Here is a 24,321-nt window from a genome sequence, read left to right as displayed (position 1 = left end):
CAGCTACTGTGAAGGGTCTCCCAACCAAATATACCCCTAGCTGTCTGAAGACCAAATAAATGAGGTTGCACACATATGTAAACTATTATTCTGAAAATGTCTATAGATGCTATTGCGGTCAATAGAATTCAAATTCCTTGTTTATGTTGTCATTCACTCATAGCAGCTTTCTGTAACTGAGCATTTTCTCCAGTTGAAGTGACACTAAAGGGCAGGAGAGGATGCATGCAGCCTGAGAGAGCTCGGAGGTCACCACCATAAGCCATTCCCTACCCCGGCCGCTCACCTCCTTGTTGCCACTTATTTGAACACCATCTATCTCTAGTCCACCTTAAGAACTCTGAAGAGGCCTTTGCCTTTCTAGGAAATGCTACCTCTACAATGACCCTTACCATCTCTTCCGGTCTACAGTTTGCTTTTTATATTTTAGTTATCCTTTCAGACATTCATGTCTTCTCATAACACAAGTATTGTTTTGTTTTGTTTTTTTGAGACAGGGTCTCGCTCTGTCACACAGCCTGGAGTGCAGTGGCGTGATCATAGCTCACTGTAGCCTCAAACTCCTGGACTCAGGTGACCTTCCCACCTCAGCCTCCCAAGTAGCTGAAACTACAGGTGTGTGCCAACACACCTAGCTAATTTTTGTATTGTTTTTGTAAAGAAGGGGTTTTGCTATATTACCCAGGCTGGTCTCAAACTCCTGGGCTCAAGCAATCTGCCCACAGTGGCTGCTCAAATTGTTGGGATTACAGGCATGAGTCACCACACCCGGCCATAATACAAGATTTTATTTTAGGTGAGGATGTTTTCTCTTCCAGAAAGCTTTTGAACGCTTCCTCAGTTTCCCCTTTGAATTCCCAACAGCACTCTGCATGTGGAGAAAACAAATATTTTATATTCCCCCTACACTAATATCCACTTAAACCTGATATCGAATAGAAAGAACATGGGCTTTGGAATCTTCACCAAACCCAGGTCTGAATTTCCTGTGACTGTGTGTGTGTCCCTTAATCTCTCTGAGACTCAATTTCTCCTAAGACAAAAAACAGAGTAGATATACCCTACTTTATATGACTGCCAAGAGGAATCTATGAGGTAATGAGGGTAAAAGTAGCAAGCAGAAAGTTGTCAGAAGATAAACTCAAGGAATGTTTATGAAAATTACTTAAGACATGAAAAGAAAACTCAATTCTTTTTTTCCCTTTCACATTTTAATTAAAGCTGGCCAGGTGCAGTGGCTTACACCTATAATCCCAGCACTTTGAGAGGCCGAGGCGGGTGGATTGCCTAAGGTCAGGAGATTGAGACCAGCCTGACCAACATGGTGAAACCCCGTCTCTATTAAAAATACAAAAATTAGCTGGGCATGGTGGCAGGCACCTGTAATCCCAGCTACTCAGGAGGCTAAGGCAGGAGAATACTTGAACCTAAGAGGCAGGAGTTGCAGTGAGCCAAGATGGTGCCACTGCACTCCAGACTGGGTGACACAGTGAGACTCCATCTCATAAAAAAATAAAAATAAAAAAATTTTTTAAAAATTGTAGTTAAAGCCAAAGAGATTTCACTCAACTACTCTATTAGTCCATTTTACACTGCTGATAAAACATACCCAAGACTGGGAAGAAAAGGTTTTACAGTTTAAGAAAAAGGACTTACAGTTCCATGTACAGTTCCATGGCTGGGAGGCAAGGAGGAGCAAGTCACATCTTACATGGATGGCAGCAGGCAAAAATTCCCATTTTTAAAACCATTAGATCTCATGAGAGTCATGTACTATGAGAACAGCACAAGAAAGACCCGCCCACTCCCATAATTCAATCACCTCCCACTGGGTTCCTCCCATGACACATGGGAATTGTGGGAGTTACAATTCAAGATGAGATTTGGCTGGGAACACAGCCAGAGCATATCAACTACTTGTTGATAAGGAAAAGATGAAATGGAAGACAGAAAAGATGCATTGCAAGAGAATGCAAAATGGAACTGTCTTTGACTCCGTAAGGGGTTCAGGGCCTCAAGATTTGAAGCCCCACTATAGGAAGATGCCCCCTCCCAGAACTGGGCTGCTTCAGCTACCACACAGATGATCAGGCTGAGGGTTGTGGGCACCCAGGTAAGCAGCTGACTGAGAAAGATGAAATTTTAATTTACCTCCACCTGTAACTGTGGGGCTGATATTCCATGCTTCCTTTGGCTCAAAACCCCTTCCCTGAAATTGCATATATTTTCTTTTTAAGCAGAAGAGCTGAAATGACATAAGTGAAAATAATGAGGTTAGCTGGGGAGGGTCTGAAAATGTCCAAGCAGAAGACACTAGATAACTATCAAACCCACTCCCTACCCCACTATCCTACATCACCAGTTTTCAATCCCCCTTCTCCAGATCCCACACATCTGGAAATGCTTGGAGACATTTTTGGTTGTCACACCTTGGGGATACTATTGGCATCTAAGGCTGGGGATGTTGCTGAACATTTTACAATATACAAGATCGCTCCCAACAACAAAAGAATTATCTGGTCAAAAATGTCAATAGTGCCGAGGTTGAGAAAACCTGCTCTAAGTGAACAATTTGGGTTCATTCTTCTCATCCTGTTTTTTACTGTATGTACTTAATAAACAGATCAAGAAAAATAAAACAGGCCCTTCCATAAACAAAAACATACACATGCTCTGAGAAGACAAGAGATGGAAGCTGTGCTGAGAACAAGACTGAGATGATTACTTCTATCACAAGATAAACAATAACGACTACGTGAATTGGTTTTTACCCTTAATTATTTTTTATTTATTATCCTCATCGAGCCAGGCAAACCAAGCCCATATTGCTAAAACTGAGAATATTATTTTTAAACAGTTAAAAGGAGTACATTTTTTTCTGATGGCCATATGTGAGACAGATGCCTCAGGCACAGGGCTGTCCCCTCCCTCCCTCACCATGATAGCCACACTGCCACTGGTTTCTGGACACTCCTATATTCTTGTTTTCCCATTCCTCACTGAGCTACACAAAATACGTTTACTGAAGAGCTGCTCTGTGCCTAGCTCGACTCTACAGCTGGGACATAGCCCTGAACAAGACATGCTCAAATCTCTCCTATCCAGAAGCTTACATTTTGGAGGTGGGGACACAGACAGTAAACAAATAAATTTAAAAAATAGGAAACAATTCTGGGTAGTAGGTGCAGTAAAGATCAAACAGGGTAAGTGGAGAGGGAATGGGTGTCTGGGTTGGGGGTGGGTCATCAGGGAAGGCTCTCCGAGGACATGACATTTGAGCAGAGACCAGAAAATGATGCGAGGGAATCTCGGGCAGGCCAGGGAAGAGCCCTTGCAAAGGCCCTGAGGCTGGAATGAGCTCGGCGTGTTTAAGGATTAGCAAGAAAGCTGGAGAGGAGTGAGGAAGAGAACAGCAGACTTTGGAGGTAGTCGGGAGCCAGATTACAAAAAGCACTGTAGGCATGGAGAAAGAGTATGGATTGGATTCTACGTGTGAGAGGAAGCCACTGGAGAGACATGACTGACGTTTTCAAGAGGTCACTGTGCCTGCTGCTGGGTGAAGGGTGGACTGCAGGGGGCAAGCGTGGAGGCAGGGACCCCAGTTAGGAGGCCACCGCTGTGGCCCAAGTGGAGACAAAGGCTTGGACCAGGGTCATGGTAACAGAGACGTTAAGAAATGTTTAGAATCACTAATCTCCTTAAAGATGCCAACATTTTGGAGCTAAAAGAGGCCTTCAAAGTAACTCATTCTAGTCTATCATTTTACAGATGACAAAATGAAAGCCCAAAGGGCTGAAATGAGTTACCCACAGTCATAGACCTAACTACTGACAAAGCGCACATTTCCTGACTGCCATCACTACACCTCTGCCCTTACCTGTCCAACCCAGGGCTGAGGTGGGCAATGCAGACAGGTAAGCACAGGAATCCTCTAGAGGGTAGTCCTAGCCAAGGTCAAAATAAATGACTCTTTGCTTTGGGCAAGGTCACCATAACATCCTAGCCAAACCCAATAGGCCCTTATTGAGCTCTCGGCAGCATCTGACACTTCTGACTCCTTTCATTTCTTTGAGACTCCCTCTTCCCTTGTCTCCCCTGAGCTCCTCTCTCCTGTCTCTCCATCCTTTGGTTCCCTGCCAGTCTTGCTTACTGCTAATCATCCTACCCTGTAAGTGCTGCAGTTTTCCAAGATGCCCTCTGGGGCACTATTTCTTCCTTTCTCATCTACAGAGGAAATTAACTGTCAGCCTCCTCAATATCTCTTACCCTTGTCCAGCAGTTGCTCCTCTGGAGACCCACCCTTTTCACACACCACATCCATGTGGCTTCATGGATGGGGACACATGACCTATGCCTCGCCAATCAGCATCTTCCAACTTCCTCTGACGTAACGACAGTGTTGCTGAAACAGCTGGGAGGACAGTTCCCCTTTCACATTGGATTTGAACCTGCAGCTTTCCCCCTTGCCAGAGCTGCTTGGGATCACCACACAGAATCTTAGCAAAAAGAAAGGTCAAAACCAGGGAGAAAATGGGTCCTCTTAAAATCACTTGAACCCTGAACCCACACCAGAAGCCAAATACACTCGAGCATTTTAATGACACGAGCCAATAGCTTTCCTTTTTGCTTAAGTGGATTTGAACTGGATATTCTACCACTTGCAAAAGAAAGAGTCCTATCTGATAGCTCTTCTCGCTATATGCTCCCTCTCTATGCCCACTTAAACACTGATGACTCCAATATCTCCATGTATAGCCTAGAAACTCTTTGGTGCTCCAGATTCATATCCACCCACCTTGTAGATGTTGTCTCCCATATGTCACACTCAGGCACCTCAGATATAACATGCACAAAATGGAATTCACATCTCTGCTGCTACCATCCCACTATGCTATTCCTCATGTTTTTCTCCACCCTAGATAAAACATCACCACCCACCCAATCTCTCCGGAGAGAAGCCTAGGACATCCTAGGCCACTCCTTAAGGGAATCCTGATGGGGTTTAGGCCCTGACTGACACTTTCTGAGTGTGTCACCATGGGTGTATTAATGAACATGTCTGAGCCGTGGATTTCCATACTGACTCTTAGGATTGAATGAGATAACGTAAGCAATTGGTTCCATTTCCTATCACAGACTTCCAGTGCATCACTAGTTCTAAGTCAAAACTTCATCCTCACTGCCATTACCCCAGCTCAGAGCCTCACCATCTTTTCCCTGGACTACTAACAGGCGTTTCTTTCTTCTTCATATCTTCGATCTCACCCGCCCCGCACCAATCTCTCCTCCCAACTATTGCAGACTGATTGGCCCCTACACAGCCAGACCATTTCATGCTATTCCCTGCCACCTGCAGAATTTATTCATTTGCAGATATCCTCTACCTCGACCATCCTGAATTGCTCACAGTTCTCCAAACACTCACTGTTGTTCTCAACTCTGTGGCTCTGTACACTGTTCTCACCACCCAGAATGTCGTCTCTCCCTCCTCACCCACCTGGAGAAGAGCTCATCCTTAAGACTTGGTTAGAAAAAGAAAAAATAAAAGTTACTATAAATGTCAAAGAAAGTATAGATTGGCTAAAGTGACAAGGAGGGAAAATACATAAAGGAAAAGCAGAAATTTAAAATATTTTTAAATGGAGAAAAGCAAAGAAAGAATGGAGAGAAAAGAGAAAATTTAGGAAAATGTACTCTTGAAATAGGAGGGGACTTCCTAAGCAAGACAGAAAACATGAAAACAAAGAAAAATGATAGAGATTTAACTTCATAAAAATTAAATACTTCTGGACAATCAAAAGTACAATAAGCAAAGTTGGGGAAGAAGACATAAAGATATTTGATTTATTAACAAGAAAAGGATTAAAGTCCAGAATTTAGAAAGAGCCTCACAAGTTGATGAAATTACAAACAACTCAGTTAAAAAAATTGGCAAAGAATTTGATGGAGGAATTAGAGGAAGTGTAAGCAATCAATTTACGGTAAACTTGGAAGAATACATCAGCATTTAAAATGTACATAACTGGCTGGGCGCAGTAGCTCAAGCCTGTAATCCCAGCATTTTGGTAGGCTGAGGCGGGCAAATCCCCTCAGGTCAGGAGTTTGAGACCAGCCTCGCCAATATGGTGAAACTCCTTCTCTACTAAAATACAAAATTAGCCAGGTGTGGTGGCACACGCCTGTAATAAAATAAAATGCACATACCTGATATAAAATGGTCTCCAAGATCTAGGTTAAACTTTTCTAATGCCCTATGTAGAACAGGGCATATAATATGCTATCATATTTATTTCTGAAAGAGAGAAAACAGAAGGTATATTTTTGGGTTTGTTTGTGTTGCTGTTGTTTGTTTGTTTTTTAAGACAGAGCTTTGCTCTTGTTGCCCAGGCTGGAGTGCAATGGCACAGTCTCGGCTCACTGCAACCACTGCCTCCAGGGTTCAAGCCATTCTCCTGCCTCAGCCTCCCAAGTAGCTGTGATTACAGGTGCCCACCACCATGCCCGGCTAATTTTTGTATTTTTAGTAGAGATGGGGTTTCACCATGTTGGTCAGGCTGGTCTCGAATTCCTGACCTCAGATGATCTGCTGCCTCAGTCTCCCAAAATGCTGGGATTACATACAGGCATGAGCCACTGCGCCCAGCCGAGAAGGTACATTTTATTTGCTTGCAGGTGCATGGACTATTTCTGAAAGAATGCACAAAAACTGGTAAAATTAGTTACATCCAAAAAAGGAAAAAGAGGGCTAGGAAAGAGGAGTGGGAGGGAGACGTTGCCTTTTATAACTTTTGAATGCTATACCTTTCCAATTCACTACTTATTCTCAAACAAATAACCTTAAATAAATACTGTAAATAATTCAGTCTCTTTTTCTACACAATCTTCCAGACCTAACTAAACAAAGAGAACTCTGCGTAAATAACCACTTAAAATGTACATTTCCTTTGATCCACAAATCTCACATCCAGGAAAAATTTTTACCCAGAAATACCGTACACGTACACAGATAAAGATACACAGAAAATCTAGATTAAGTTGGAAGCCAATCTAAGAGTCCATCAATAGGGGAATGTTTAAATAATTTATAGGGAACTGACACTATGAAATACTACGTTATTATTAAAAAGAATGAAGTGCAATGTATCTGTTATTGTTACTGAATGACTTCTAAGTCATACTGTTAAATCAAAAAAGTAAACCACAGAGCATTATTATATAACCCCATTTATGTTTTTATTTTTTTTAACAGAGTCTTACTATGTTGTCCATGCTGGACTTGAACTCTTAGGCTCAAGCAATCCTCCCACCTCAGCCTACCAAGTAACTGGGACTACAGGTGTGCACCACCATGCCCAGCTTCATTTATGTATTTTTTCAAGTATATTCAATGTATTCAGGTTGGTCCTAAAGTCAGAAATGTAAATAACACTATTTTATCATGTTTTATATAATATCAATAAACTATATATTCGCCTATGTTTCCAGGCTTGGTGAGTGTATTGAGCACATTGAAAAAGAGCTAAAAAGATAGACATTTACAGTGGTTATCTCAAAGGTAGGGAGAAGGAATAGAGAAGAGGTGGAAGGGAATTTAATTTATTTTCCTAAATGTTACTATGTTTTAAAAAATATTTTACAGCTCTTAGTTTTGAAAAATTACTATATTCCATGAATGCTTTACATTATTTACCTAAGGTCACAAGTTTATAAGGGGCAGGGCTGGGAGGTAGGTTGACTTCAGATCGTGCTCTTAACACAGTGTTCTCTCACCCATTGCTTGAGTATAAAACAAACACAAACCAAAATAAAATTGAAATATACCTCCTCATGTTTTACCCCTGGCCAACTGCAAATTCTTTCATGCTCCAGCACTCCCTAAACATATTTGCCATGAATGCCGTCCTCTCCCCTGCTGAGCACATAAAATGTGCAAGGAAATAGATTAAAACTAGTTGTAAGCCTTTTCTCTTGGTGTAGAAACAGAATCATAGATGAGTACAGGGTGAATGAATGAAGTATGGAGTCATAAAGTCAATCCCTCCTCCAAACTCCAGGTAGCATTGATAGCTATCTCTAGTTCTGTTGGTGTTTTTTGTTCTTATAAAAAAACAGCAAGAAGACACCATTTCTCCCCTGCTGCCATGCTTTACTGCATCTCAGAATGACAGTCAGTGCTTCCCAAGGTCTCACACAGAAGACGCAAACGGGCAGTCTGCAGGTCACAAGCAGCTTGCACACATAATTTGGTTAAACTGCATGCACATTTTAAAAAAATGTTGTGAATCAGTTGCTATCTTTAAAAACATATGAAGCTTTTTTTCCGTAAAAATTTACAGCTTCCCCCAAAACTAAGATCAGGCAACCATGTGATGGAGCCCTACCGCACCTGCAGCTGCCACCTTACTGGAGACAGGCTTAGCAGCACACAGCTCCCACTCAGCCCTCCTGTCCACCAGCCTCCTGCACTCAGGCTTCCTGACTGGTCCCGACTGGCAGTGGAGTTTACACCACAGAACTGTACCTCCTCTTGCTGACATTTAGGTCAGCTCCAGTTCAGCCCATTCTGTCTTCCTGGGAACCCAAACAGAGAGCTCACAGCCCTCTGATCACACAGTGCTCCTTCACCTCTCAGAGGACTCCCAGCGCACCAGGCTGCAACACAAAGAGAATGGTTTGGATATCGTTGTGGCCTTGGATTTAGTTCCAAAATGTCAAGCAGGCCTCTTAATGAGGGGTCTCTATTCTTGATGTTATGGTGGTGGAGCTACAGGGCAGGGAGAAGCCCTGAGTTAAAGGACCCACCTGTGTGCCATCAGGAAACCACGTGAAAAGCATTACCAAGGCAAAAGATGTGAGTTCAATCTGGGCTGCTTACTTAGCTGGGCAAGAAGGCTTCATCTCTCCTGAGCCTCAGTTTCCTCACCTATCAAATGGGCTAGCAGAGCTTCACAAAGCTGTTGTGTGAACGAAGAAGTGTATACGAAAGTGCTTGTAAGCACCTGACAAGTATAAAATAAGACAGGTGTGGAGGAGGACCGGGAGAGGTGCTCTGGAAGAAGTAACAGAAATGGGTCCATGGAGACCAGTTACAGTTGAAGAGCCTCTTTCTCTGTGACCTGTGGTCCCTCCCACCTCCTCTTTCTGCCCTGAGGGCCTGAAAAATGCCTCTCTTCACTTGCTTCCAGTAGCTGCAGTAAAATAGATTACAAGGGAAAACCGCCTATTCCCCCGAAGCAGTAGCTCTCCAGAACTCATCTGGAGGTCCAGGTCACTAGGGGAGAAGAGGCCAGACTGAATCCACGCCTGGCTCCACGGAGGAGCCACAAGGATGGCCATCCTCCCCCAGCCCCTAGCACGCTGAGACAGGCTCACCTGAGGTTATCAGTGTCTCCACTGGACAATCAAGGAACTGAGGTTCTTTCCCTCCAAAACCACACACACCTCCTCACGGCTTCACAGGGAGGTGGATCAAATGACCTGCTCTTGAAAGCACTTTGCAAAAGGGATGAAGGTACAATAACGAGCAAAAATAGCCTCCAAGATGTGATATAAAGCGATGCCAATGCGCAGCTGTGTGGTTACTGGTAAGCAGACCTCCGGGAAGCACAGGAGACACCCCACTTATCCAACAGACGTTCTCATCCCATATGCCTTTGTCCAAAGGTTGCATGGGGGTTAAGCTTGGCCCAGAAGGCGCCGAGGGCTGGTCAAGTCCTCCCCTTTCCAAGAACCAGCCGAATCTCCCTCCCGCAGATCTGAGAGGCAGAGCCGCCCACCCCGCGGCGCCGGGCCACTTCTGGGCGCGCCATCCGCCGTCCGCCCAGGCTCGGGGAGACAGAGCCCTGAGTCCCGGCTGGGAGAAGGTTGCTCACCTGGTCCTCACGGATTCCAGCCGAGGGGCGTGACCGCTTCTCCCCACACCCTTTGCCCTGAGCGGGTCGTGAAGTCTCTCGGCCCCAGGGGGCGCGGCCCGCAACGGCCGAGTCCCGGGCACGCACCTACGCCCTTCCATCCAGCGGACTGGGTAGGGGGCCTCGGGCGGCGCCGGAGAAACGGGGGCGGGCTGCACCCAGTAGAATGGGGTGGGCCTCTCAGAAGACCCAGGCCGCAGGGGAGGGGCGCGCCCCCAACATCTTCCCACAAAGAGCTCCAGCTCTCCAAAGCAAGGCGCAGTGCAGCCGGAGGACAGCCCCAACCTCTGAGAGGGGCGCAAGGAGAAGGGGAGCGCCGTGGGGGCGGGGACCCTTCCCGGCCCGCGCCCTGAGCCCTCAGCCCCGCACAATGAGTTTAGCCCGGCTCCATCCCGACCTCCCTCTCCGCCCGGGCCCGGGCCCGTGACCGCGTCCCACGCCGGGTGCTCACCGAGGAGCCGCTCAGGCCCGCCAGCCGCCTCCCCGCCTCGGCACCGACGCCGCGCCGCTTCCCTTCCTCCCCGCCGCGCTCCGGGACTGGAGGTTTCGGGTTCCAGCCGCCGAGCGCCCGCTTCGCTCTCCCGCGGGCCAGCCACCAGCACGCGGACCGGCGAACGCAGGCCAAGTAACTTTGCGGCGCGGCCGCCCCTCGCTTTCCCCACCGCCGGCCCGGGCCCCTTCCGGCCCCCAAAGCCCCGAGCCGCCTCCCCGCGCCCCGCACCGCCCCCGCCCCGCTCCGCGCGGCTCCCGGCGCCCCTCCCCACCCGCGCCCCTTCCTTCGCGTCCGCCCGCTCGCCCGCCCTCCCGGCTGCTTCTTTCCCATTGCTTCCCACGAACAGCCTCGGCTGCTGCTCTTTGTCTCGCCCTTACCCTCTCGGCTCGCCCCACTTTTCTCCTGAAAACCTTTGTGGTCCCTAACTCAGGCCTTCCCTGTTCTCGTTCTTCCGTCCCAGTTCCAACCGCTGGGACGTCCCCTTTTCCATGTCTCTCTCCATCACACAGACACTTTCAGATTCTTCCCGCAGGCTCCACACAGTCCCATTCTCCTCCTCCAGTCCCGCCGTGGAAGATCCTGGTATCGCCTTTGCTGCTCACCTTTCATTCATCCAGCCGACGGGCACGAGCATCCATCTGCGTCCTGCCAGGCTCTGTCCCGGGCTCTGTGAATACCACAGTGAATCCGCCCCGAAGCCAGCCCCAGGGAGTGGGGAGTGGACGTAAACAGGTCTTCACACTGCTGCCCTGCACTCCCTCGGAACCAAAAGGCTAGGAAGCAGTCGTCACAAAACAAAGAGCGGGCGCTGTCAGCTCGGGGGACAGAACAGTTCCTTCTCAGAATGTTTGTTTTCCCTTCCTCACTCCCCACTTTCCCTGCCCGTCTCCAGCCTCCTACGTTTTCTATGCAGCAGTCTTAATAAGGGGATGAAAAGTTGAAGCACAGAGTAGAACTGCTAAAAAAGGAAAGAAGGAAGGACAAACAGGGCAACAAAATAATCAGGTAAGAAGTTACAAAGCCCAAGTTCACTAAACTTCAGCAAAAGAAAAAAAAAAAGACAAAAACAAAACAAAACAAAACAAAAAACCCTGGCACTGTGCTTACAGCCGGATTCACATTCCTCTGAAATCCATCTGCTTTGATAAATACATTAATTATTCCCTTGTCTACAGATTGACACTGTGGGAGATGCTTCCTTATTATTAATATTATTGGGCCACTGAGGCACCATTTAGAACAGTAATTTACTGTCTGGCACCTGCCAAACACCCACATTGCTCCAGGGACAAATGGGATAATGGGGAGAAAAAAGTAAATGGATGCCTTAATATTCCTATGGGATAAATGCTTTATTTGGTCAAAAACTGGAAGCTGACACTCCACTTAGAGTCTAGGTCACCCGGCAAAGCCAGACCCTTGAAGGAGCTTAAAGCTTTCTGTTCTTAAGAATGTTTTAGACACTTATTTTGAAATCCCTGTTATTTATTTAATTTACACTGGCTCAGCTGTCGGCTAAGCTCTATGAGCCTGAGGGAGTGAGTTAACCTTCCTGAGTCTCAGCTTATTCATATACAAAATGGGGATACTCATACCTTCCTATCTGTAGAGTTGAAAAGGTCAAATGAGGTCATGTAACTAAATCACCAGTGTCATAAATTCGGAGAACTAAACCCTTTTGAAAATTGGTATTCACGAAAGGTCTGAAAATATATGCCACGGACTGGCATGGCAAGAATGAGAGTAAAAAATAAACAGTTAACGGCTGTTTTGGCTCCATACCCATCCATGATGCAAAAGATGTCCTTCATACTGAGCAACCTTTTCCCATACTTACTCTATTTCATTTTGAACTCTTCAACAGAAGACATTTTTTTTTCTCCTGCTGCTCATTATCAAATACATTATTTATCACAAAGATTTTTCTTTTTTCTGAGCTCATAAGCTCAGAACTTACTGTGCATTCAGGGATAGAAATTGCTGCCAACAAATGCATTTTCAATTGCTCTCTTAAGATTTTTTTTTCCCTTCTGGAGCTAATATTGAGCTATGAGTGAATTCAGTCAGATGCAGAGAAAACAGACAAATTGTTATTATTTCACTGTATATCATTGTATAGGTGATAATTGTGAAAAACGTGACTGATTTTGTGCAAGAATGTATTTTTTTTTTTAGAAAAAGAGAAAGATACACACTAATTCTCCTTTCCCAAATTAGTTTAATAAACCATTCTGTTTTAGAGACATCCACAAAGACTTATAAACTAAAATGAGAGGCCTTGTCCAACTGAACCTCACATGTGTGTTGAATAATTTATATATGAAACATGTTTTATGTAAAATATCATTTCAGTCTAGCAGTCCACATAAAACTGGTGAAAGCAAAATTGTGAAGTATGCTATTTGTTCCACATGGAATGTTATTTCCCCCACTCTTTTACAGGTCAAGCCCTTCCTGCCCTTCACATCTCAGCTTAAATGTCACCTCCTCAGAGAAGTCTTCCCTGACCAATCTCTCCTTTTTTTGATTAGAGATGGGATCTTGCTATGTTGCCCAGGCTTGTCTTTAACTCCTGGGCTTAAGCTATCCTTTCACCTTGGCCTCCCAAAGTGCTGGGATTATAGATGTGAGCCACTGCACTCAGCCCCTGACCAATCTAAAAGAAATTCTCTGATCTCTGCTCTTTCTCTCTCATAGCTCTCTTCTTTTTCTACATACAATGTATCCAAATTTATAAAATATGTATCAATTTTTCTATTGATTTGTTTACAGTACGCCTCCACTGATAGAATGGTAAAACCATTTGACCTCAGATGAAGACTTCCCTGAAACTGGTGCGCCACTGGGCTGATCAGAAACAAGAGCCTATATATATATATATATTATTTATTTATATAATATTTATTTATATTTATATATATTTATATATATTTATATATATATTTTTATATATATATATTAATCAGTGTGGGTTTATTTCTCTGTTGGAACAGAAAGCATCTAACTCAGTGGTTCTTAACATGACATTTTGGAAGGTATTTTGGGTTTGTCACAATGATTAGAGGACACCCCAGGCATTTATTAGGTGGGGCCCAGGATATCAGACATCTTGCAGTACATGAAATAGTCCTACACAAAAAGAACAGTTCCTCTCACACGTGACAATAAAAGCTGTCTGTACTTTTCTACGTCTGAAACAAATTGTTTTACATATACGCACGGAGGGGTTTTTTTGCGTGGTTTTGTTGTACAGCAGTTTGTCTAGGAATGCAAGTACTATGTAAATTGAGGGAAGATTGCACTTTGATTTACTCAAACCTTACCAAGAGTTGTTCAGTATTTTGGAAATCACCTCACTATTAACAACGCCACTCATGGTATCAGATTTACTAGTACAAGTTAGGTGACTTGATCTACGTTTATATATCTATGTCACATTTGCAGTGATCCTGTCTATAATTTCAAGTGTCTGACCACTTCGTGATGTCATCCACTAGGGCTGATATATTGAAATGAGCATTATTGGGCCGGGTGCAGTGGTTCACTCCTGTAATGCCAGCACTTTGGGAGGCTGAGGCGGGTGGATCACTTGAGGTTGGGAGCTCGAGACCAGCCTGGCCAACATGGCGAAACCCTGTCCCACTAAAAATACAAAAATTAGCCGAGCGTGGTGGCACACATTTGTAGTCCCAGCTACATGGGAGGCTGAGGCATGAGAATCACTTGAACCGAGGAGGTGGAGGTTGCAGTGAGCTGAGTTCGCACCACTGCCTTGTCCTACATATCTCTTCCATTTGGCTTCCCTTGAATTGTATCCTTTGTAATAAACCAGTAATCAAAGTAAGTAAAGTGCTTTCCTGAGCTCTGTGAGCTGTGATAGGAAATTACTGGCCATGGGAACTCCTGATCTGAAGCCAAGTCGGTCAGAAGTACTGGAGGCCCTGGACATTCATGTGATGCCTGAAGTGGGGACAGTGTGTGGGACTGAGTCCCTAATCTGTGGAGTCTGCATTATCTCAGGGAGTTAGTGTCGGAATTGAATTGAATTGTTGGATACCCAGTTGGTGTCAGAGAATTGATTGGTGTTGGAAAAAATTCCACATATTTTGTGTCGGGGAAGAAAGTATCCTCAAGTACATTTATCTTTTGATCTATAAAAAAAAAATCCTCAAGTACACATTTATCTTCTGTTGCCAATAAAAGGCAACATTATATATTTGGGATAAATTTGTAATTACAGAAGATTAAAAATGCCCAAATGTCTGTCAATAGGGGATTAGAGGTATAAGTCAGGATTCAGTGCTACAAATGAATGAAAAAAATCTCTATACACTAACATGTAGTGGCCTCAAAGATGTTAAGTGAAAAAAAGCAAGGTGAAAGAATATTTGTTGTACGTTATCTTTTTTTTTTTTTTGAGACATTGTCTCACTTTGTCACCCATACTGGAGTACAGTGGCGCGATCTCAGCTCACTGCAACCTCCATCTCCCAGGCTCAAGCGATTCCCCTGCCTCAGTCACCTGAGTCACTGGGATTACAGGCACACCCCACTATTGCCTGGCTAATTTTTGCATTTTTAGTAGAGACAGGTTTTCACCATGTTGGCCAGGCTGGCCTTGAACTCCTGACTTCAAATGATCTACCCTCCTCGGCCTACCAACGTGCTGGGATTACAGGTGTGAGCCACCATGCCTGGCCTATGTTATCTTTTATGTGAGAAAAGGAAAGAAAATAAATATATAGGTTTTGCTTACACTTAAAAGTGGAAAACAAACCAAAACAATAAAAGAAGGTTTCCAATAAGGGAAAGGAACAAAGAGAAGGAATAAAAAAGAAAGCAAGGTTTCTAGGAAGGTTCCTTGCTGTATGACTTTGAAACTAAGTATGTATTTTACAAATTTGTGAAAAGTTAACTCGAAAAAACCTCCAGAAATTGAAGAAAAACTAGGATGAATATCAAGTTGGTGGCATAAGAACTTTCATTAGTTTTCTATCACTGCAAAATGATTACCACAAATTTGGCAGCTTAAAACACTCTGTTATGTTGTCTGGGCTGGTCTTGAACTCCTGGTCTCAAGCAATCCTCTTGCCTTAGCTTCTCGAGTCGCTGGGATTACAGGTGTGAGCCAACACACCTGGTGAAACACTCACTTTTTTTTAATCTCACACTTTAGAGAGAAGTCCAGGCAGGTTCAGTTGGGTTTTCTGCTCATGTGAATGCCAAAATGAAGGTGTTGGCTAATCTGAGCTCTTATATGGAGGCTCTTGAGGTGACTCTGCTTCCAAGCTTGTTCAGGCTGCCAGCAGAATTTAGTTCCTTGCCACTGTGGGATGGAAACCCCCATTTCTTTGCTGGCTGGCAGTGGGGCCACACTCTGCTCCCAGAGGCTGCCTGCAATTCTTCCTCATGTGGCCCTCTTATCTTCAAAGTCAGCAAAGGCATGTCAAATCCTTCTTATACCCTGATCTCTCTGGCTTCCCCTTAATTCCCCTTTCAGCCAGAGAGAGCTCTTTGCTTTTAAGGATTCATGTGATAGGTCAGGTCTACCTGGATAATATCCCTGTCATAAGGTCAACTGTGTCAAATAACATAATCCTAGGAGTGATATCTCATTATATTCAAAGGTCCTGCGTATTAGGAAACGATGTCTTTGTCAAGCTATCTTCCAATTCTGCCACAACAATATAAAGAATTTCAGGGCCAGGCACAATGGATCATGCTTATAATCCCAGCACTTTGGGAGGCTGAGGTGGGAGGATCATTTGAACCCAGGAGTTCGAGACCAGCTTAGCCAAAATAGCAAGACCTTGTCTCTAAAGAAAAAGACAAATCATTTTTAAAGAAGTTTTAAACAAATTTTGGGGCCGGGTGCGGTGGCTCATGCCTGTAATCCCAGCACTTTGGGAAGCCGAGGCGGGCAGATCACCTGAGGTCAGGAGTTCAAGATCAGCCTGGCCAATATGGCGAAACCCCATCTCTACTAAAAAAAAAATACAAAAATTAGCTGGGCATGGTGGCGCACACCTTAGTCCCGGTTGCTTAGGAGGCTGAAGTAGGAGAATTGCTTGAACCCAGGAGGTGGAGGTTGCAGTGAACTGAGATTGTGCCACTGCACTCCAGCCTGGGCAACAGAGTGAGACTCTGGCTCAAAAAAAAAAAAAAAAAACCTCAATCTCACCCAGTTCTTTTATGTCAGTGGCACTTTGGTATTGTTGTCTGAAACAATTAAAGATATATAGAAAAAGGCCAGGTGCAGTGGCTCACGCCTGTAATCCCAGCACTTTGGGAGGCCTAGGTGGGTGGATCACGAGGTCAGGAGATCGAGATCATCCTGACTAACACAGTGAAACCCCGTCTCTACTAAAAATACAAAAAAAATTAGCTGAGCGTGGTGGCGGGTGCCTGTAGTCCCACCTACTCGGGAGGCTGAGGCAGGAGAATGGCGTGAACCCAGCGGGCAGAGCTTGCAGTGAGCCGAAATCACACTGCTGCACTCCAGCCTGGGTGACAGAGTGAGACTCCATCTCAAAAAAAAAAAAAAAAAAAAAAAAGAAAGAAAGAAAAAAAAAGAAAAAAGACATATAGAAAGAAAAGCAAATAAGTAATTACCTCTTTATGTTGTGGGACCTGTGATTTTAGCAAGGGAAAAGTGATCAAATATAAAAGTGAATAGGTAAGTAAAAACCTACCTGCAAAGAATAATTTGCATTTGCCAACCCTAACCACTCAAAGGGCAAGAAATAATGAGAATACAGAATGAGTGAGCACTCCTGTAGCAATGAACGCTGCTAGCAACCAGATGTAGTCTCAAAATACCACTTCTCATTAAGAGGAACTAAGGCTCCTTGCAGAAATGGCTTATTCCAGGTCTGGACTTTATAGGCTTTTTTTTTTTTTTTTTTTTTAAGCATATAAAATGAATCTGGAACATCTTTGTGTACCAGAAAAGAGGTTTCAAAGAGCAATGGGGTCATTTTGAAAAGATACAAGAGCTGATCTGAAGGGACAATTTGAACATAAAAAAGAATAATAAGCCAGGCACAGTGGTTCATCATGCCTATAGTCCCAGTACTTTGGAAGGCTGAAGTAGAAGGATTGAGGTCAGGAGTTCGAGAGCAGCCTGGGCAATATAGTGAGACCTCATCTCTAAAAAAAGAATTGCAATGGATTGGAACATACCTGCTAAAGCTTCAATGTTTGAATCCTCCAAAACTCATGTTGAAACTTAATCCCTAATGTAACAGTATTAAGAGGTGAGGCCTTTAAAGGGTGATTGTGCCCTAAGGACTCTGCCCACATGAATGGATTAACTCATTCATGGATTAATGGATTAATAGATTAATAGGTTATCATGGGAGTGCGTTAGTTATGACAAAAGTGGGTCTGTTTTAGAATCTGGGTCTGGATTGGCTCGCTCTCATGCGCCCTCCTCATCATGTGATGCCCTGTGCCACCTCAGGACTCTGCAGAGAGCTCCTGCCAGCAAGAATGCCCTCACCAAGATGCAGCCTCTTGGCCTTGGACTTCCCAGCCTCCATAACTGTAAGAAATCAATTCATTGTCTTTATAAGTTACCCAGGCTCAGGTATTAAGTTATAGTAACAGAAAACTAAGATAATACCCACATAGAAAAATCTTCGAGTTTATAGTTTAAAAAATTGGTCACCATCGGTGATTGCTAGGCAACCAATTCATTCCTCTGAAAAATTAGTAAATAAATGGAAGGAATCAAACATTTATTCCACTTTTCCAGTAGGAATTGCACTCAGTGTGACCAAAGACTACTCTACAAATAAATGCACAAAGAAGAATAGAATTTTAAAATCACTATTTTGCAACCCTTAATGAAATAACTATTGCAGGCAACAGTGATCAATGTATACTAAAACCATTAAGTGAATAGTTGATGGGGAACCAATTGATCTTAGTATCACACAGGAATGGAATGTAATAGGAAGTACTCAACACCATCTAGGAAGTATTCTTGAATAAATCTTGCAATGGTGGATGAATGTTGAGCAGAAAAGAAAGTCAAAAAATGTCTATGTTAAACTCCAAGCAATAATTCCTGACTTGGTTGACCACCAGCTAAGAGAATGACCCAATGGAATAGGAGACAGAGTGAGAACTGTTACCATCACTTTCCCACCCACCTTATGATTTCACCCTGAGCAGGCTTTCTCTCCATTATTAATTGTCAGTTTGCTACTGTGCTAATTTTGTGTTGTCTTTTAGCCATTGACGTTGGCCAGCAATGGAATCTAAGCCCAGGGTACATGGAAAGTACACTGTCATGAAAACAGAGATTTTAAAACGAGTACACTGCAAGCTGGGGAAAATCTTTTTTTTTTTCTGTAAAAACTGAACCACCTGAGAAGGCATATGTGTATTTATTTTTCTACACGCTTAATTTGTTCAGTTTTAGAACTCAAGATCCTTTATTATTGTTAGTGTATTAAATTCATACCTTTCTATTCTTACTGCCATTGCGTTTTTTTTTTTTTTTTTTAGTCACCTCATGCATTTGAGGCAGAGATTGTGGTGTAAACATCAGTCCATGGGTTGAGTCCAGAGACCTGGATTTTGATTGTGACTCTGCCCAGGCTTGTTGATGGCCGTGACCCCACAGTGAGATGAGGATTAAGAGTCAGATACTCCAAGGGAAGGGGCTGAAGAGACCAAACTTCCCGTGTGGACAGTCACAGAGCCTCTAAGAGGGCTAAAGAAACCCCCAGGCTGGTGCAGGAAGCCTGGGAGCTCTTGCCTTTGGACCAGGGGATAGAGTCAGAGATCAGGATTGTTGCAGAGGAAAAGCTCCCCAGGGTGGAGGGGCAGGGGCTGGGAGAATGACCCCAAGGTCATGTCAAGAGAGGTGATGCTGCTAAGCAACTACGTTTTGAGAGGCAGTGAGGCTCCTTCTAACCCTCGTATCACGGTCAATTTAATTTTATCTGTGCTTTGTGCTTCCTCTGATGAGGAAAGAGAGGAAGGAAGGCTGTGCCCAGTTAGCTGTGTCAGTCAAGACAACCAGGAGTAGATTTTAGTCACCTTAAGGTCGAAAACTATGTTTGTTATTTGGAGCTTCTTTTCTTTAGTTCGCTTTATTTTCCCCTGGTTTATTTGAGAATTTTCTTTTGGAACTACCCATGAGACTCATTTCTACTAGGAAAGTTAGAAAAGTAAAAAGACATTCTTTTCCTCTCCCCTTAGGCCAGGGAGGCAGAGGGCCCCTAGTGGCCAATAGTGGAACTGCAGCAGCTCCACCGCAAGACCGGGTGGGCCTGGCTGCTGGTTGGTGAACAAGAGGAGCCTCTCAGAGAGCGAAGGGGCTCCACCTGCTCTGAGAGCCTCCTAGACGGGTGGGAAGGGGCGGGGAGGGGTGGGGGGTGGGGAGTTTGAGGGAGAGGAAGGGACAGGAAGAAGTGGGCGGAGAAGAGGGAAGTGGGGAGAGAAAAAGACAGAAAAGAGAAGAAAAAAAGGAGAAATGCGAATACGGGCTTCTAAAACATTCAATATTTACTTCTAGCAAATAAATTTACTTTACTTTTGGCAAATAAATACTTTTAATAATCTCCGATACCATGCAGTAATTTGTTTCTTTACCCAGAAAAATTAGAATCATTGAAGTATTTTGATATGAACAATAGTAGTTTTACAGAAAAATAATACAGGATTACTGAAAAAATTGCTCCAATTTCCGTTTGAATGGTGGCCGTGTGTCACACATAAGGTATAGTTTTAATAGAACTTAAAATGTTCCATCACAGATGGTAATGTTTTCTATGTAATTGCGCTAACGACAAAAAATTAAGTATTATCAGTGGGGTGGATGGGTAATGAGGCGTACGTTTGAGGTTGAATGAGTAATATTTTCTTTCCTCAGTCCTGTCTGGGTCTCTCTGTTGCTGATAACGTTATTTGGAAATAAGGTAAAAAGTTTAAATTTAAGGCTCTTTGGAAAAGGGAATCCACATCAAACAGCTCTCCTGATCCCTGCCCCTTATTCCTCCCTCTTGATAAACCCTACAGTGAAGTGAACCTGTGACTCCCAAACCCTATTACCTATGAGAACTACATGTAGAGGCCGGGTGCGGTGGCTCTCACCTGTAATCCCAGCACTTTGGAAGGCTGAGGCAGGCGGATCACCTGAGGTCAGGAGTTGAAGACCAGCCTGACCAATATGGCGAAACTCCGTCTCTACTAAAAATAAAAAATTAGCCAGGCATGGTGGCGCGCGCCTGTAGTCCCAGCTACTCGGGTGGCTGAAGCAGGAGAATCACTTGAATCCGGGAGGCAGAGGTTGCAGTGAGCCAAGATCGCACCATTGCACTCCAGTCTGGGCAACTACAGAGACTCAAAAAAACCCAAAAAACAAACAAACAAAAAAAACATGTAGAGACCGGCCGCAGTGGCTCACACCTGTAATTCCAGCACTTTGCAAGGCCAAGGCGGGTGGATTACTTGAGGTCAGGAGTTCGAGACCAACCTGGCCAACATGGTGAAAACCCGTCTCTACTAAAGATACAAAAATTAGCCAGGGGTGGTGGTGGGAGGCTAGAGGTTGCAGTGAGCAGAGATCACACCACTGCACGTTAGCCTAGGCAACGGAGCGAGACTCCATCTCAAAAAAACCATACCAAACAAAACAACTACATGTCGAGCTTTGAAACTATCCATATTCCTGGTTCCCTTCCAACACCTCTAGATGGATGTTTCCGGAGGTGAGTTGTCTTCAGATTAGCATTTGGAACTAGCACCCTGCACTCTCCTATACCGTTAATAAAAGTATGTATTTGCATGAACATGACAATTGGCAGTATCTATTAAATTACAACAAATATATACCCTTCGACCCAGAAATTCTACTCCTGGGACTCTATCCCATAGAAATAAAAGCACCAGGGCTGGGCATGGTGGCTCACGCCTGTAATCCCAGCACTTTGGGAGGCTGAGGAGGGCCTATCACGAAGTCAGCAGATGGAGACCATCCTGGCTAATACAGTGAAACCCCCTCTTTACTAAAAATACAAAAAATTAGCTGAGCGTGGCGGCGGAGGCTGAGGCAGGAGAATGGTGAGAACCCGGGAGGCGGAGCTTGCAGTGAGCCAATATCAAGCCACTGCCCTCCAGCCTGGGTGACAGAGGGACACTCTGTCTCAAAAAAAAAAAAAAAAAAAAAAAAAAGAAGGAAAGAAAATAAAAGAAAATAAAAAAAAGAAGAAATAAAAGCACCAGTACAGAAAAATATATGAGGCCTGGCACGGTGGCTCACACCTGTAATCCCAGCACTTTGGGAGGCCAAGGCAGGTGGGTCACTTGAGCTCAGGAGTTCGAGACCAGCCTGGGCAACATAGTGAAACCTCATTTCTATCAAAAATACAAAAATTAGCCAGGTGTGGTGGTGCATGCCTGTGGTCCAGCTACTTGGGAGGCTGAGGTGGGAGAATGGTTTAAGCCTGGGAGGTCGAGGCTGCAGTGAACCGTAAATGTCCATCCATAGAGTAAAGATTGAATAAACTGTAGAATAACCACACAGTAGATTGTATTATTAAACAAGAAAGAGTTGAAGTGACATCAATTGACCTGGAAGGAATTTTACAATGTATGTTGTTAAGAAAGTACAGCAATAACTTGAGATATGTCTTTTGTAAGAGTATATAAGTGTATCAAACTATGTATTGTAAGAAATATAGGAAACAAATAATGGTCAATTCCTCAATGCTTGTGCTATTGTATGGGTGTATGACTATGGAGAAATGCATGGGAAAATACACGCTAGACTCTAATTGTTTCTGTTTATGGGAAGGGGTGGGCACAGAGAGAGGGCAAGGATGTTGTAAGGAAAAGAGTACCAAGACTATGGAAACATAATGATGTGTGTATGAAATAAAAATATATAAATATGATGTATTTACATACAATATATACAATATATAGAATGTATTAAAATAATGAGACTGTGACATAGTGTAATATAATAGCAATTTTAAATGTGGACTATAAATTCTACCTATTATATTGTGGTAAATATGTAAAAATTAAGTATGCAAATGGAAAGTTCTAGAAGGTGACAAAGACAAGTAAAAATTGATTTCATTTTTTATCATACTAAGAGTAAATTTCTTTTTAGATGTGTTCCTTAATACGGAATCTGTAATTATGTAGAGTGTTTTGCTTTTGATTTTTGTCTGAAGAGAAAGGAAAAAAGAAACTGCTGCTCTGGACTCTAGTGGGGAAGCATTGCTTCCCTTATATGGTGTAGTGAAAAGAACTCAGACGTTCCAGCCAGATGCTCTTGAGCTTGAGTTTTGATTCTATTACTTGTAATATTAAGTAAGATATTTGACCCCTCTAAGCTCTGGTTGCTCCAACTCTAAAATAGGGATGGTAATCATACCTACCTCATAGGTGAAGGGCTTGCTACAGCCCCTGCCATGCAGCAGACTCCTAAGAAAGGTTAACTATTTGTGGTAGATTAATTTACTGTGGTGTTAATTTGTATATTATATATATTTTTACTGCTGTGGAATGATCCAAAAGAAAAAAAAAGAGCCATCTATATTGTGCTCTCAGTATTTTCTCTCCTTTTTTCCAAAGGCAAGTAAGGTTTTGTACTCCTAAGTTTTGAGGGAGATTTGTATTGTTTGGTGGGAGAGGGTGAGGAGAGGCGAGGTGGGACACAGGCAAAATCAGAGACACTGAGAGTTCTTCACAATGAGAAGGGAAAACCACGGCTGGCAGAGACTTTTCTCCCGCGTCTCCTACATCCTGGAGAGAAGGCAGGACCTCAGAGGAGGAATGGAAACTCCCAGGAGGCTGGGCACAGGCCATGGGGCTTCATAGGTAGGGGTTGTGGGCATCTCAGAGGTGAACATGTAGGCCAAGAGCAGAAAGGCCTCCTCAAGCATTTTTCTTCCCCAAAATCTAGATTCATCCCTAGAACCTTTGCATTATCCTAAGGGCGGGGTGGACAGGGATGGGGTGAGGTGTCCGTATTCTATTTGTCTGGGATTTGAGTTTGGGTTTAATTTGATTTAAAGAAAATACATTAAAAGGCTGGGTGGGGCTGCTCATGCCTGTAATCCCAGTACTTTGGGAGGCTCAGGTGAAAAGATCGCTTGAATCCAGGGGTTCAAGACAAGCCTGGGCCACATTGGGAGACCTTGTCTCTACAAAAAATGAAAAAATTAGCCAGGCATGGCGGTGTTGTCTGTTGTCCCAGATACCTGGGAGGTGAGAGGATAGCTTGAGCCTGAGAGGTCAAGGCTGTAGTGAGCTGTGATCGCACCACTGCACTACAGCCTAGATGACAGAGTAAGACCCTGTCTCGGTAGGAAGGAAAAAAGGAAGAAAGGAAAGAAGGAAGGAAAGAAGGAAGGAAGGAAGGAAGGAAGGAAGGAAGGAAGGAAGGAAGGAAGAAGGAAATACGTAGGAATATTTTATGTGGTTACAAATACCTGTGACATTTTTATTCTTTTTCTTATTCATTTAATTGCAATGTGATACTGGGGAAACAGGGCTATTTAGCTCTCTCAGCCTCGGCTTCCTCATCTGTCGAATGGGCAATAATAATAACACACAGCTCACGGAGCTGTGACATGTGAAGACTGAATGAGTGTGTGTCTGTAACAGTGTCTATGACTGTCTATAGCTGACCACTGTTATTGTCCCTCTTCTCATTCTCTTGGGCAGTCCTAGTTCTTGGCCTCTGCACGTGATGCTTCAGCAACTGGAATAGTTTTTTCCACCTCTGCTATTTGAATCCAACTTCGTCCTTGAAGTACTAACACAAGCACTGTCCATTTCCTTCCTTTCCTGACCACTGGGCAATGTTCCTTTCTTTAAACTCCGGAAGCATTTGCCTTGCTCATTCCTTGTTCACACACCTGACATTTCTGAAGCATCTTCTGAGTG

The 24,321-nt window shown here is 43.9% G+C and overlaps 1 protein-coding gene across 11 annotated transcripts in view; it reads right to left on the bottom strand.

Moving 5' to 3' along the window:
• Positions 1-11,391, bottom strand: part of GPR161 (G protein-coupled receptor 161) — a 57,187-nt gene extending 45,796 nt beyond the window's left edge. Inside the window, exons 1-3 of one of the 11 annotated variants that reach the window (XM_017867565.1) lie at positions 10,782-11,391; positions 8,522-8,652; positions 2,152-2,245 (exon numbers count right to left, since the gene is read on the bottom strand). In XM_017867565.1, the coding sequence (XP_017723054.1) occupies positions 2,152-2,221 (70 nt within the window). In that variant the 5' untranslated portion in view covers positions 2,222-2,245; positions 8,522-8,652; positions 10,782-11,391. Of the gene's footprint in view, positions 1-2,151; positions 2,246-6,204; positions 6,273-8,521; positions 8,653-8,875; positions 8,895-9,372; positions 10,320-10,362; positions 10,375-10,781 lie in introns of those variants that run through there. The other 10 variants (XM_017867563.1, XM_017867567.1, XM_017867566.1 and 7 more) reach the window with 10 other exon arrangements.
• Positions 11,392-24,321: the final 12,930 nt, after the last annotated feature.

The sequence above is a fragment of the Rhinopithecus bieti genome, unplaced genomic scaffold (genome assembly GCF_001698545.2).
Source record: "Rhinopithecus bieti isolate Rb0 unplaced genomic scaffold, ASM169854v2 scaffold_3763, whole genome shotgun sequence".
NCBI classification, from domain to species: domain Eukaryota; kingdom Metazoa; phylum Chordata; class Mammalia; order Primates; family Cercopithecidae; genus Rhinopithecus; species Rhinopithecus bieti.
This window is presented reverse-complemented; position numbering and strand designations above follow the sequence as displayed.